The 15,307-nt window shown below is 42.1% G+C and overlaps 1 protein-coding gene across 1 annotated transcript in view; it reads right to left on the reverse strand.

Annotated features, from left to right (window-relative positions):
• The window catches only part of LOC132771747 (uncharacterized), a 33,252-nt gene extending 18,181 nt beyond the window's left edge, over positions 1-15,071 (reverse strand). Inside the window, exons 1-2 of the mRNA XM_067466314.1 lie at positions 14,234-15,071; positions 6,737-6,931 (exon numbers count right to left, since the gene is read on the reverse strand). Of these exons, the coding sequence (XP_067322415.1) occupies positions 6,737-6,931; positions 14,234-14,485 (447 nt within the window). The 5' untranslated portion in view covers positions 14,486-15,071. The remainder of the gene's footprint in view (positions 1-6,736; positions 6,932-14,233) is intronic.
• Between the last annotated feature and the right edge of the window lie 236 nt (positions 15,072-15,307).

The raw sequence follows: 15,307 nt of genomic DNA on the forward strand, positions 1-15,307 counted from the left end.
CCACAAGAACTGAGTGATTCCGGCCATGAAAGCCTTCGACAATACAGTCAATGAAGTGCTAGGAATACTTCAAAATATTGTCAGAACTGAGCATTTTTGGTCTTTACTTAGTCCATGTTGATCCCAGAAATTGGCTTAGCACCTCCTCATCTGATTCAGAGATTAAAGAAAAATCTGTTCTCTTTATCAGTCTGATGACAAAACCTCATCTTATGACCTCATCAGAAATTTCAGATAGATATCAAAACCATGCGAGATAAGCTCAAATCCTAAAGCACAGAAGCCATAAAGAGTTAGGCAATAGAAAACAATCATGCTAAATAGGCAAGACTTCTAGAATTAGCACTTCTAATAGGAGTGGAATGAGTCAAGTATGTATCTCTCTTCCACAGCTCAGTGCAGACTGAAGTCCACCATGTCACTTGTTGCCTTTCTAGTCACAAGCTGTGATATTCATAAAATCAGCTCAGTCAGCCAGAGTCACATAAAAATCCACTTCAGATCTCTACTATGTTATGTAAAACTTACATATGAAGCAGCTTTTCATTGCATCAGCTACACTACAAATATGTGCAGTATTCCATGTCATAGATTGTTGGAAGAAAATTCACTTCCTTATGATTAAGGGCCCATCCAGACAGGCCTTTAACCCGAGACCTGTCACAGTTTTACTGGAGGCATCCAAATGACCTCTCTGGTAAAACTGAATTAATTCGGGACAAAGCAAGTAAACCCTGCTTTGTCCTGAATTAATTAGATTCCTGGTAAAATTGAAATCTTTGATAAGACATGGGTCTTTCCAGGTCTGGGCCCAGTGTGGATTGGGCCTGGGAACCGGGATTTAAATGCGTGATCAAAGGGGTTTCTTAAACCCATTTCGGTGCATGTTTAATTCAAGTCTAGAAGCACCCTAATGTAGAAGTCACAAGGCTCAGTTGGTCATGGATTATTAGTAGGAGCACTAGTAAATTCAGATTGGCTTGTGATTGTGACCTCACAAGAATTACTCACAAAGCAAAAGCAATGGAGGTAAGGAAGAAGATCACATTGCAAGTTTTATCACAGTTGAAAAGTCTGCCTGGGCCCCTTTTTCAGACTCATTTGCACAGAACAAGGGCCTGCAATAGAGGGAAGAATGTCTGAGAAATCTCATCTGTAATCAGAGACAAAGTATATGCTCCAAAAACCTTGTCTCAAGGATCTATGAGTCTTTCTTTCTTTCTTTTTTTTTTCTAACCAGAGTGTATCTTATACACAGAAAAACCTAATAAATATTAGGGTGTGCAAATCTTTATTTTTAAATAGTAAGTCATATCTAATTTGTAATTTTTGTATATGTGAACAGATATTACGAAACACAGTGGAGTGGAGTGGGGAACTTGAGAATCAAAACTCACCCAATACTTTTTCATTTGAAAACTGTGAAGTCAGTTTCATTTTCAATGCAAGCAAGGTGAAACTGAAAAGGATGCCATTCCTCTTTAAATTAAGAAGAGATGGGCTGCCTCTCACCATGAGGAGAGGAAAGCAGCAGGGTGGGGCGAACTGAGTGAGCTGGGAAAGAGACCAAGAGAGCACAGAATTCTGGGAAATGTAGTTTGGGAAACTGAGGTGTCCTATGTCAGAAAATTCAAAAGGCCCTGCCCTAAACTATATTTCTCAGAATTCTGCTCAGCATCAGGAAGCCCCAATTAGGATAGGGGAGAGATTTGTCCCTCTGTAGGAGTAGCCAGCTAGAGTTCTAATAAATTGTTGAACTGCAAAGAGGAGGACTGACTGATATTTTAATACTTGTAAGTAAATCTGTGCTGGGTTGGGAAGAAATCCCTAAATTGTTCTGTTGGTTGAAGATATTCAATGAGATAGCTGTCATGGCTTTAAAAATGTTTTTGTCAAAACTTTAAAAAAAAATCCCCAAAATCTGTAGTTGTATGAATATTTCTGAAACTTGGAGGAAATGATCTCCTGTTATCTTCTGTCAATGTATAGAAAATTCAAGGAAATAGCTCTTATAGTTTTTTAAATGTTGTTTGCTGAAACTTTGAAAATTCTCTAAAAATCCATGGATGAGTGAAACGTTCTGAAACTTGATGGGCTAACAGTGGTAAATGAGTTCTGTACCGTTGCAAGTTTCATGCCAATAGCTCTAACAATGAGGGAGAAAGCAGCCCTGAAGTTTCCCCATTGGCACAATTACTTAATAAAAAGTCATTAACTCATTTTAGTTATGATATGAACCCTATCTAATTTCAGAAATACTTTAGAAATGATTCCCTTGCACCATTCCCTCATTTCGTAATGGGTATGGAAACATTTTTTTTCAATGATTGCACAGGCCTAAAAAAATATTATATCTTTTAGCTACATGTGTGAACACAAGTTCAGGTTTAGCTTCATATACAGCTGCTGGCAAAGGCATAAAAGATATTGTTCATCACCAACAGTAATAATTCACTTAGTTCCTTCCTGGTTAGCTTTGCATTTGCTTGGTTTCACTCTTCTTCAGCCATTTGTTGTTATAACTTGTTTGCACATGTAAACCAACATACAGTTGTTCCTGGAATTTAGTGAGTCAGAATAGTGGCTTTATAAAAGAGAAATCCCCAAATAACAGAGATGGGAATGAAGAAGGGCCAATTTAGTTCTCAATTTGACTTTTGTAACCAGTTTGCAATCTGGTGACTGAGGCCCCTTCTACACTGCCATATAATCCAGATTATCAAACCAGATAATCTGGATTTTATATGGTAGTGTCGATGGGGCCTCAGTCAGGAGTTGCCCCTGATCCTCCTTATTCTTCTCAGGTCAAATGTTTAAAATATTCTGGTATTGATTTTTGTTTTCTTTTCAGTTTGGCAGAGCTGTGTTGTATAGAAAGGAAATGATTCTGCACCTTTCTCTCCATTATGTGAAGGTACGTTTGACACAAAAGGGATTGCCTTAAGAAACAAATACATGTTGAAAAATAACTTTCATCAGCTGGCTCTGACTCAGTTACAGTTAATGGTTTCATAACCATATTTTGTCCATATCAGGAAGCCTGGAAGGCTTTCACTGATTTACAGAATCAGGATGCGTAGGAGAATGTGGGTCTAATTCTTTTTCTCACTCACTCAGAAACACCCAGGTCTGTAGGGAAGGGAAGTGCTTGATAGGAGCCATGTGCATTGTATCCTGAACAGTAACTTCCCTCTTGTGTTGAACTTGTGTTGCACTGGTTTCTGTTGTGTATTCTGGTATAATGTTCACATATGCAATATTTGGGACCCTTTCAGAAAGATCTTTTAGCCCAAAAGGCAGCTCCCATCCCCCAATCTATATGAAATAAAAATATTTGGAATCTTTCTGAGGGATTGAAGTGTACTCCCTTCAGTAACTTTCCCTTCCTCACTGGTTATATTTTGGATTGATTTCTATTATATATTATTCCACAACATAGTTTTGAAATGGTATTATTTGGGCCAAGTTGCAAGTAACCCATTTGCAGTTCTTTAGTGTATTAGGCTATTAGATTATTAAGCCCTTCACATTTCTTTCTCTTTTGCCTTTCACTTTGTTACAGATATTTTTTGAATTAAATAAAACCATCAAAATATGGGAAATCATTCAGCCTTTAATGTTAGCATTCTGCATAATGGAGAAAAGAAGCCCTTGAAAAAAGTTGGACTTCAACACACTATGGTGTGGATCCACTTTAAATCCAGTTTCTGCCTCCTGCAGAATTTTGGGGGTTGTAGTTCAGGGTGGGGCCTTTAAACTGCTCAGCCAGACAGTTCCTGGGCTTCACTAAACTACAAACCCCAGAATTCTGCAGGAGGCAGAAACCTGATTTAAAGTGGATCCATGCTCTGGTATGATGAGGCAGGTCGGTGGCTTTTTTTCTAAACTACAGCAATATGAACAGTAATTTATAACCTTATGTATTTACATAAAAGCCCTGTTGATTGGCTACAGCAAATAGCATTATACGGCAGCCTTACACAAAACTAAAAAACATTTTCCATATGAGCCTTTCAGTGTATTACAATGAGGGTGTTGAGACTTTGAAATTTCAGGGAATATTATTTTGTTCTTTTTCTGCCGTCTTTCCACTGGGTGATATAAACCTTTTCTGTTCCAACTGGCCATTGATCTTCTGTACTAGTTTCTATTGCAGCATTGTAGGGGTAATACATTTTTGGATGCCACCATGTATCTGTCCAAACCAGCATAGCTGTTGATCAGGAAATATAAAGGCATCTGAAATCTGAATGTAAACAAAACTCACAAATTCTGGTCCTCAATTTAAAAAACCTACATTGATACCATTTGAAAAATAAATTGTCGACTTCTAAGATTTTGGGGTCAGGGAAATGCATTTCTGGATTTCTTGTGAAAAGTGTCTATGAGAAGATAGAGAAGGTAGAGAAGATTGGGATAAAAGAGTTTTAAATAAATAAATAAATATGTACAGGCAGAGAACTCACTTCTATAAAATCCTGTTTTTGTGGAAAATACAGTTTAGATGAAATAAATTTTCCCCAAAAGATCTAAACTGAGGGGGAGAGAGAAGGGGAGAATGAAAAATATGCAAAACTCCCAACCTCATTCAAGTGGGAAGAAAATATTTGAAATTCTTTATTGTTATGTGCAAGATGAAATTAAGATTTATGCCTGTAAACTAAGGCTAATGGTTCCTCATAGGTGATCTACTAAAGTATTTATGTTTATAATCTGGTGGCAGCACTTAGCCTTTAAAACAGGGGTCCACAAACTTTTTAAACAGAGGGCCAGGTCACAGTCCCTCAAACTGTTGGCGGGCCAGATTATAATTTGAAAAACACACAAATGAATTCCTATGCACACTGCACATATCTTATTTATAGTTCAAAAACATTTTAAAACAATACAATAATTAAAATTAAGAACAATTTTAACAAATATAAACTTATTAGTATTTCAATGGAAAGTGTGGGCCTGCTTTTGGCTGATGAAATAGGATTGTTGTTGTTATTCTGTGCTTTCAAATAGTTTCATACTTAGGTTGACCCTGAGCGAGGGCCGGATAAATGACTTTGGAGGGCCGCATCCGGCCCCCGGGCCTTAGTTTGAGGACCCCTGCTTTAAAACATGAAGTTATTGATATGTCTTCAAGACCTTAAAAGCAGCTCCCATTTGATTATGGAAACGAAGCAGAGTCAACTCTAAGTACTTGAATGGAAGACTGCCAATGAATACCAAATGCTGTAGTACACTATATTTCAGAGGAAGGGATTGACAAAACCACCTCTGAATCCTGGAAAAACCTTTGCGGTATGAAATAGCAGATCTTTTGTCTCTACTGTTGGATATCTCTTTTGGTTGAGTTCTCATGTTTGGAACAACAGGAAAAAATATTTCTTTTCTTTTTTGTACAATATGCAATTTTTTGTCAATTTCCTTCAATCTTTCCCTCTCTGTACCACACTTATAGAAAAAGTGCTGTAACCCCAGAACCAGTTGGAGTACCTATAATCTGCCTATTTGCACTGTGATTTCCACTTGTAGAGTTGGAAGAGATCTTGCAGGCAATCTAGTCTACAAGGGATTGGAAAGGGTCTTGCAGGCCATTTGACCCCCTGCTTGATGCAAAAGCCCATCCACTAGCATCCACAACCAGCAGTTCTTCAGTCTTGGAAGCAAGGGAAATCCGACTATCATTGCTGCTTCCCTCTAGAGCAGTGGTTCTCAACCTGTGGGTCTCCAGGTGTTTTAGCCTACAACTCCCAGAAATCCCAGTTTACCAGCTGTTAGGATTTCAGGGAGTTAAAGGCCAAAACATCTGGGGAGCCACAGGTTGATTATCACTGCTCTAGAACCATGATTTTGGTGTATATGATGTTTAGGACTGTTGCTCAAGAAATATTTGGCCCACCAGCCAAGAAATAAAGCAAGAACACACATTGTTTTTCTACAAATGTATTAAAGACTATTAATGTTAACCAAACCAGGCTTTACAAACATCTCTTATTACAAAAGTCATAGGAAAAAAGATGACAAGTGGAGGATCTTGCAAAAAAGGGAGGAGCTAGAAAGCCCTCGTTTCCACCCACTCATGACTTTATTTGATCAGAACAGAGTGGATTCTCACATGCAACTTCACCCTCAAAACACATCATTGCTTTTGAGGTTGTCTACATTCAATAGAAAAGGTGGTTGGTTAAACACAGTAGAACACTAATTCAAGAGTGTAGAAAAGGCACCAGGATCATATGGAGTGAGAAAAAGCAGTCTGGAACAACACACTCCCACTGTATAACTGTGCATGAAATGGAAACCTATCCACCTCCATCTTGGCAAAGCTAAGAGTGACACAACTGCAGATGCCATGCTACGCTCTCAAAGCATACTAGACTTTCAAGCCACTCTTTTTGGCAAATTACACATTGGTATCTGACTAAATGATATGACACACTATATGAGGTTACCTTGTGAAGTAAAAGGAAGGTTGGGAAAAGATTATAAAAGAGGTTTTTCAAAATAGAAGCCACTCTGCAGCACAGCCTAACAGGGCTTCTTAAGCCTTTCCACCTGAGAAATTTTTATGTGAACCCAGGTATCTGAAGGCACATTCAGAAAAGAAGGGAAGACAAAAACACATGTGTGTGTATGTGCAGGGGAAAAGGAAAGGCAGAGAGACATGAGTGAGAGAGGGGAAGGCAGAGAAATGCACGTGTTCATGTGGGAGAGAAGGGAGGGCAAGCCCAAGTTACAGTTATGGCGAACCCACTTCGGGTCCTGACTCAAAGTTTACGGAGCTCTGCTTTAGCTGTGCAGTAAGGGCGAAAACGGCAGCAAAGAACACGAGGATCAAAGCGATGCTTGCTAGGAGACTCAGGATGTTCAGGCGCTTGGCAATAGTACCATATCTGCTAGCTCCAATGTGGTTACCAACCACTTTACAATCTCTTGCCTGTTGAGAGAGGAGAGGAGAGAAATGATCTTTTAAAGGTGAAATGAAAAAAGCACTGCTGATCAATAGCACCAAATGACACTCACCTCAAACCCTCAGCAAAGAGAGTATCTCATGTACAAAAACCCTGTGCTAGTCATAAAAACCCGTCAGAAAATAAGGCAAGTCCCATTTTCTCCCCTGAGAGGGAGGCCAAAGCAAACCCCCTCTGACAAATCTTACTAGGAAAGCCCCATGATAAGGGGGATTTACCCTAAGACAGAAACAATCTAAAGGCACAAAACTACTACTACTACTACTACTACTACTACTACTGTAAAAAGAAACCAACTTCTAACACTTAGAAAGGGCTGTGGCAATTTAGATGGAGGAAAGTCATTCTGGATTAATCGCTGTACTTTTTGTTATAAAAAACCTGCTTGATGTGTCTTTTTAAAACAGCCCATTTTTGCTTATGGATAGAACAGATTTTATATTCCCGTTTTATACATATCTAGTCAGAAATAAAGGTGTATTGCATTGCATCATGAACGAAGGACTTTCAGAATGGATATTCGCAAATCCTTACTTTCTGTCCCTGTGATAATTGGATTTTGAAAAAATTGGCTTGTTGTGAAAACAAGAATTGGTGATAAAGCTTTTATAGAGGAATCTTTTCCCCATGATAACTCTTCCAGGAGTGAATTTCCCTTCCTAGGGGTCGATTTCTCTCACTTCCTGTTGTGTCAAATTTTTGTACCTCAGGAACTGCCTGTATATACAGTTGTGTGAGTGAAATAGAACGTAACGGGATCCAGAAAGAAACAAACTATGATTCTCACCTTAAATCTTCAAATCTTTACAGTGGTTAGTTAGTATTTATAGAATCACTGAATCATAGAAACATTGTGTTTGGAAGAGATCTTGTGGGCCATCCAGTCCAACCCCTGCCAAGAAGCAGGAAAATCGCATTCAAAACACTCCCGACAGATGGCCATCCAGCCTCTGCTTAAAAGCCTCCAGGGAAGGAGTCTCCACCACACTCTGGGGCAGAGAATTCCACTGCTGAACAAGTTCTTCCTAATGTTTAGGTGGAATCTCCTTTCCTGTGGTTTGAAGCCATTGCTCTGCCTCCTAGTCCCCAGGGCAGCAGAAAACAAGCATGCTTCCTCCTTCCTATGACTTCCTTTCACATGGCTATCATGTCTCCTCTCAATCTTCTCTTCTGCAGGCTAAACATGCCCAGCTCTTTAAGCCACTCCTCATAGTGCTTGTTCTCCCGACTTTTGATCACTATTGTCACCCTCCTCTGGATACATTCCAGCTTGTCAGCATCTCCCTTCAACTGCGGTGCCCAGAACTGGATACAGTATTCCAAGTGTGGTCTGATCAAGGCAGAATAGAGGGGTAGCATGACTTCCATGGATCTAGACCAGGGGTCCTCAAACTTTTTAAACAGAGGGCCAGGTCACAGTCCGTCAAACTGTTGGAGGGCCAGATTATAATTTGAAAAAAATGAATGAATTCCTATGCACAGTGCACATATCTTATTTGTAGTACAAAAAACACTTAATGCAATACAATAATTAAAATGAAGGACAATTTTAACAAATATAAACTTATTAGTATTTCAATGGGAAGTGTGGGCCTGCTTTTAGCTGATGAGATAGGATTGTTGTTGTGCTTTCAAGTCGATCCAGACTTAGCTTGACCCTGAGCGAGGGCCAGGTAAATGACCTTGGAGGGCCGCATCCGCCCCCCGGGCCTTAGTTTGAGGACCCCTGATCTAGACACTAGACTATTTATGCAGGCCAAAATCCCATTGGCTTTTTAAACCGCCGCATCACACTGTTGGCTCATGTTTAACTTGTTGTCCATGAGGACTCCAAGATCTTTTTCACAAGTTCACATTTTGTATCTATCCACTATGTTTGAAAGCAATCAATCTGCTAAGCAACCATTAGCTGCCAAAGAGTTGAACCTTCCTCTGAGGATATTCCCTTTGCTATATGTGTATGTAATGTATTCGGGCACCATTAAGTCATTATCTTTATTCCTTTCTCTGCGAATGGGTTGTAATTTGTGAATATGATTCAATGCAGATGTTATTTTCTACTCTTTGTTATTTCTTGCTTGTATTGTTGTTATTTGTTCACTCGCTTCCGACTCTTCGTGACCTCATGGAACAGCCCCAACTCCTTCAAAGTCAAGCCTGTCACTTCAAAGATAACATCTATCCATTGTGCCCTTGGTTGATCCCTTTTCCTTTTTCCTTCCATTTCTCCCAGCATCATTGTCTTCTCCAAGCTTTCCTGTCTTCTCATTATGTGGCCAAAGTACTTCATCTTGCAGTACTTGCTTGTATTGAATATCCAGAAATATTGAAATGCTCTCCAACTAGCTTTTAATTCCAATCTCAGATTTGTGTACATTTTTCCTTTTGTATTCCTGCACAAGGTTTTTAAATTAAGTATTTGTGAATTTGTAGCAAGGACCAGCTATACAAAAGCAGATGTTTGTCAGTTTGTAGTAAAATCATTGTGCGTTTAATATACAAAGCCTCAAGCCTCTCTTCTTTAGTCTTTACTTTTTTTAAAATCTGTTTGTCAGTATATCTTCAGCCTGAATTCCAAGGGAATGAGGTAAAGGGCAGGATGCGAGAATAACACAGGGCAAAATATATTTTGCAGTCTAATCCAACTAGGATGGCTCAGGAGTGTGAATTGTGTAGATAAAATTGAGTGTGTGAGGATACTGGTTTTGTTTTTAATGGAAATTATAAGGGTAGTCACAGGAGGGGTCGCTCTAAATTACTTCAATATCACTCCTGTAAATAAAACCTTGTTTAAGAGCTGCTTCTGTTGCGCATTCAAGATCTGGCAACAGAAGCCTCAGGATTTGTATGTTATGAATTGTCTGTAGCAGACCAAAAACCATGGATACGGTCTTTGAACCTACATGCAGTTCTTTTAGTTTGCGCAACTGCCTTGCAACAGATTTTTCCATTGCAAAGCAATGTTTGTGCAGATGTAAACAAAGGAAGAGGGGAGGGGGGCTTTCGGAGAAACCTGACTCCTCTTCCGAGAACAGAAAGAGTCATGCTGCAAAGTTATTAGCTGAACTGTTCTATGTGTTCATAGAATCATAGAATCAAAGAGTTGGAAGAGACCTCATGGGCCATCCAATCCAACCCCCTGCCAAGAAGCAGGAATATTGCATTTAAATCACCCCTGACAGATGGCCATCCAGCCTCTGTTTAAAAGCTTCCAAAGAAGGAGCCTCCACCACGCTCCAGGGCAGAGAGTTCTACTGCTGAATGGCTCTCACAGTCAGGAAGTTCTTCCTCATGTTCAGATGGAATCTCCTTTCTTGTAGTTTGAAGCCATTGTTCTGCGTCCTAGTCTCCAAGGAAGCAGAAAACAAGCTTGCTCCCTCCTCCCTGTGGCTTCCTCTCACATATTTATACATGGCTACCATATCTCCTCTCAGCCTTCTCTTCTTCAGGCTAAACATGCCCAGCTCCTTAAGCCGCTCCTAATAGGGCTTGTTCTTCAGACCCTTTATCATTTTAGTCGCTCTCCTCTGGACACATTCCAGCTTGTCAACATCTCTCCTGATTTGTGGTGCCCAGAATTGGACACAATATTCCAGGTGTGGTCTAACCAAAGCGGAATAGAGGGGTAGCATTACTTCCCTGGACCTAGACACTATGCTCCTATTGATGCAGGCCAAAATCCCATTGGCTTTTTTTGCCGCCACATCACATTGTTGGCTCATGTTTAACTTGTTGTCCACGAGGACTCCAAGATCTTTTTCACACGTACTGCTCTCGAGCCAGGCATTGTCCTCCATTCTGTATCTTTGCATTTCGTTTTTCCTGCCAAAGTGGAGTATCTTGCATTTGTCACTATTGAACTTCATTTTGTTAGTTTTGGCCCATCTCTCTAATCTGTCAAGATCGTTTTGAATCCTGCTCCTGTCCTCTGGAGTATTGGCTATCCCTCCCAATTTGGTGTCGTCTGCAAACTTGATGATCATGCCTTCTAGCCCTTCATCTAAGTCATTAATAAAGATGTTGAACAGGACCGGGCCCAGGACGGAACCCTGCGGCACTCCACTTGTCACTTCTTTCCAAGATGAAGAGGAAGCATTGGTGAGCACCCTCTGGGTTCATCCGTTTAACCAATTACAGATCCACCTCACTGTAGTTTTGCCTAGCCCACATTGGACTAGTTTGTTTGCCAGAAGGTAATGAGCGACCTTGTCGAAGGCCTTACTGAAATCCAGGTACGCTACATCCACGGCATTCCCTGCATCTATCCAGCTTGTAACTCTATTGAAAAAAGAGATCAGATTAGTCTGGCATGACCTGTTTTTGATAAATCCATGTTGACTATTAGCGATGACCGCATTTGTTTCGAAGTGTTTGCAGACCACTTCCTTGACAATCTTTTCCAGAATCTTGCCTGGTATCGACGTGAGGCTGACCGGACAGTAGTTGTTTGGGTCATCCTTTTTTCCCTTCTTGAAGATTGGGACCACATTGGCCCTCCTCCAATCTGCTGGAACTTCTCCCGTTCTCCAAGAACTCTCAAAGATGGTTCCGAGATGACTTCCACTAGTTCCTTCAGTACTCTTGGGTGTAGTTGATCTGGCCCTGAGGACTTGAACTCATTTAGAGCGGCCAGGTATTCCTGGACGACTTGTTTCCCAATTTGGGGTTGAATGTCCTCTAATCCCTCATCATGTTGTCGAAGGCTTTCATGGCTGGATTCACTGGATTGATGTGAGTTTTCCAGGCTGTATGGCCATGTTCCAAAAGCATTCCTTCCTGAGATTTCACCCACATCTATGGCAGGCATCCTCAGAGGTTGTGAGATCTGTTGGAAACTAGTCAAGAGAGGTTTACAAATCTGTGGAATGTCCAGGGTAGGTGAAAGAACACTTGTCTGCTTGAAGCAAGTGTGAATGCTGCAATTGTCCACATTGATTATTATCTAATGTCCTTGTAGCTTCAAAGCCTGGCTGCCTGCTGCCTGGGGGAATCCTTTGTTGGGAGGTATTGGCTGGATCTAATTGTTTCTTGTTTGGAATTCCCATTTTTTGAGTGTTGCTCTTTATTTACTGTCCTGATTTTAGAGGTTTTTTAAATACAGGTAGCCAGATTTTGTTCATTTAAATGGTTTCCTCCTTTCTGTTGAAATTGCTCACATGCTTGTGGTTTTCAATGGCTTCTCTGTGTAGTTTGACATGGTGGTTGTGAGAGTGGTCCAGCATTTCTGTGTTCTCAAATAATATGCTGTGTCCAGGTTGGTTCATCAGGTACTCTGCTATGGCTGACTTCTCAAATTCAGTTAGTCTAAAGTGCCTTTCATGTTCCTTGATTCATGTGGTGAACTGTTTTGTTGGCGATTGGGTGTCTTCACATCCTTTCTGACCCTATGGAAAATTTATCACTGGGGAAGGGGAGATGCTGAGAATAGGTGATGCCCCCAAAACCACCCAGTGGGTTTCCATGGCTGAGCAGGAAACTGAATCTTGTTCTCTGGATTCATAATCCAATGCTCAAACTGCTATGCCAGACTGGTATACAGCTGTGAGTTAAGCACCTCACTCCTTAAGGTTGCTCAGGCCTGCTATATCACATAAGATAACTTTATATCACTAAACTGAAGCCACATGGATGCTTGTCTGCTTTCCATATTAAGCAGGGATGAATGCTTTCTTGCCAGAGGCACTGATAGCAACAGAAAAGCCTATGCAGTTTTCTTTTGCTCTCCATTTCTAGAAGGACTTTCTTTCCTGCACTGCTAGAAGGATGCCAATTGTGTTTAAAGTCCTTGAAGATAACCTTACACGGCAATGCAAAAATGGGGGAATATTTTGCTCCTCCTCCATCTCCATCTCCATGGCTCCTTTCCTTGCAAAACAAACAATCCCAAGACATTCCATTTTGCACTGGAACTAGGCTTTAGTTTGGCTCTGAACCATAAGGGTGCTTCTACACCAGGCCTGCACAACCTGGATTTTCAACCTTCTTAATGCCACAACCCCTTAATACAGTTTCTTATGTTGTGATGACCCCCAAGCACAAAATTATTTTAATTGTTACTTCATAACTTTAATTTTGCTACTGTTATGAATCGTCATGTAAATATCTGATATGCAGAATGTATTTTCATTCACTGGACCAAATTTAGCATAAATACCCAATATGCCCACATTTGAATATTGGTGGGGTTGAGTGGGGATTGATTTTGTCATTTGGGAGTTGTAGTTGCTGGGATTTATAGTTCACCTACAATCAAAAGGCATTCTTAACTCCACCAATGATGGAATTGAACCAAATTTGGCACACAGAACTCCCATGGCCAACAGAAAATACTGGAAGGATTTGGTGGGCATTGACCTTGAGTTTTGGAGTTGGAGTTCACCTACATCCAGAGAGCACTGTGGACTCAAACAATGATGGATCTGGACCAAACTTGGCACGGATACTCAATATGCCCAAGTGTGAATAACTATGGAATTTGGGGAAAATAGATCTTAACATTTGGGAGTTGTAGCTGCTGAGATTTATGGTTCGCTTACAAATCAAATAGCATTCTAAACCCCACCAACAATAGAATTGGGCCAAACTTCCCACACAGAACCCCCTTGACCAACAGAAAATACTGTGTTTTCTGATGGTCTTTAGTGACTCCTCTGACACCCTCTCATGATCATGACCCCCCCCCCCCATGTGTCCCGACCCTCAGGTGGGAGCCTCTCATTTGGTATCAGCCATTGATTGAGGTTCTGGGTTTGACCCTGCCACTTTTGGACTCTTGCTTGCTGAAGTGTTCCAGCGAGTGTCTCTGTAGATCTTAGAAAACTATTTCTTGATTTAAGTCGTTGGTGTGCTGGCTGACACCCAAACAGGGTGTGGGCCAGAGATGTCACCGCCTTGGTCCTTGGTTGCTACTTCCTGCCGGATGTCAGGTGGTGCAATACTGGCAAACGAAAGGTCAGGAGAGAATGCTTCTAGAACATGGCCATACAGTCTGGAAAACCTACAACAACCCAAGTGATTCTGGCCATGAAAGCCTTGGACAATACATTATTATTATTATTATTATTATTATTATTATTAAGCTGCATTCATTCTACAGTGTAGACCAGGCATGGGCAAACTTCGGCCTTCGGGACTTCAGCTCCCACCATTCCTAACAGACGGCTGTTAGGAATGGTGGGAGCTGAAGTCCAAAACACCCGGCGGGAAGGCCGCAGTTTGCCCATGCCACACAGACACACACCCCTAACCTCGTCCTCACTCCTCCTCACCTTGACGGAAAAGACCAAAGCGACGAAGCCCAGGCAGCAGAAGTTCAGGTAGAAGGTGTTGAAGAGGGACCAGGCGAGGTGGTCTCGGGCGGGCGGCATGAGGACGACGGTGGCGCCTGTGGCGGAGGCCTCCCGAGGCGCCCCCGACGGGGCGACGGCCAGCTCCACGTCCCGCTCGTCCTTCAGCGTCTGGTAAGGGGGCAGCCCACCCAGGCCTTGGTGGGGGAACGGGAAGTGGGCGCCGGCGGACATCTTCGGGCACAGTGGAAGCGAGAAGGAGGCGCGGACTCTCGGGTCTCCCTCTCAGGAGCGCGTGGGATCGGAGAAGGAGGAGGAGGAGGAGGAGGAGGAGGAGGAGAACAGCGCCTGGGGCCAAGCGAGGCAATGCCTGGCCTTGGAGGACTGGAAGGATGCGGGCGGGGGGGGGGGGGGAGGCCCGGCCTTTTGCGGGAAAAGGGGAGGGGGAAAAAACCACCTCTTCTGCGCGGCGAGATAGCTAAAGAGCTTCCCCCTTCTGCCTGGATGGCCGGAGCCACGCCTCTTCACGGAATCCTCGAACGGGAAGAGCCCTCAAAAGGCCTCCAGCCCATAATATCCTCGCTGCTAGGGAGGAAGGCTCAATCCAATGGCCACCCATCCAGCCCCTGCTTCAATTCCTCCCAAGGAAGAGAGACTCCACCACACGCCTTGGCCGCACAGGCCACTGCCAAACACTTCTCAACCTCATCTCTTTGCCTGCAATTTGAATCTTCAAAAGGCTACAGGAAAAGAGATTCCATCGGAACATTAGGCTCTATGAGGAGCGGCTTAAAGAGCTGAGCATGTTTAACCTTCAGAAGAGAAGGCTGAGAGGAGGCATGGTGACCATGTATAAATACGTGAGGCAGGTCCGTAGCCAGGATTTTGATTCGGGGGGGTGGGGGGTGAGTTTGATGTGGGGGGGGGGGGGACCCTAGCAAACCTTTTGTATTGTTACCCCAATACCTCCATGCATATGGGATATATTGAGCATGGTAACCAGATCATGATATGAATAAACATAACAGTTTAAAGAATGTACCAGTAAGGCCTTCT

The sequence above is a fragment of the Anolis sagrei genome, chromosome 1 (assembly GCF_037176765.1).
Source record: "Anolis sagrei isolate rAnoSag1 chromosome 1, rAnoSag1.mat, whole genome shotgun sequence".
Classification (NCBI taxonomy): Eukaryota; Metazoa; Chordata; class Lepidosauria; order Squamata; family Dactyloidae; genus Anolis; species Anolis sagrei.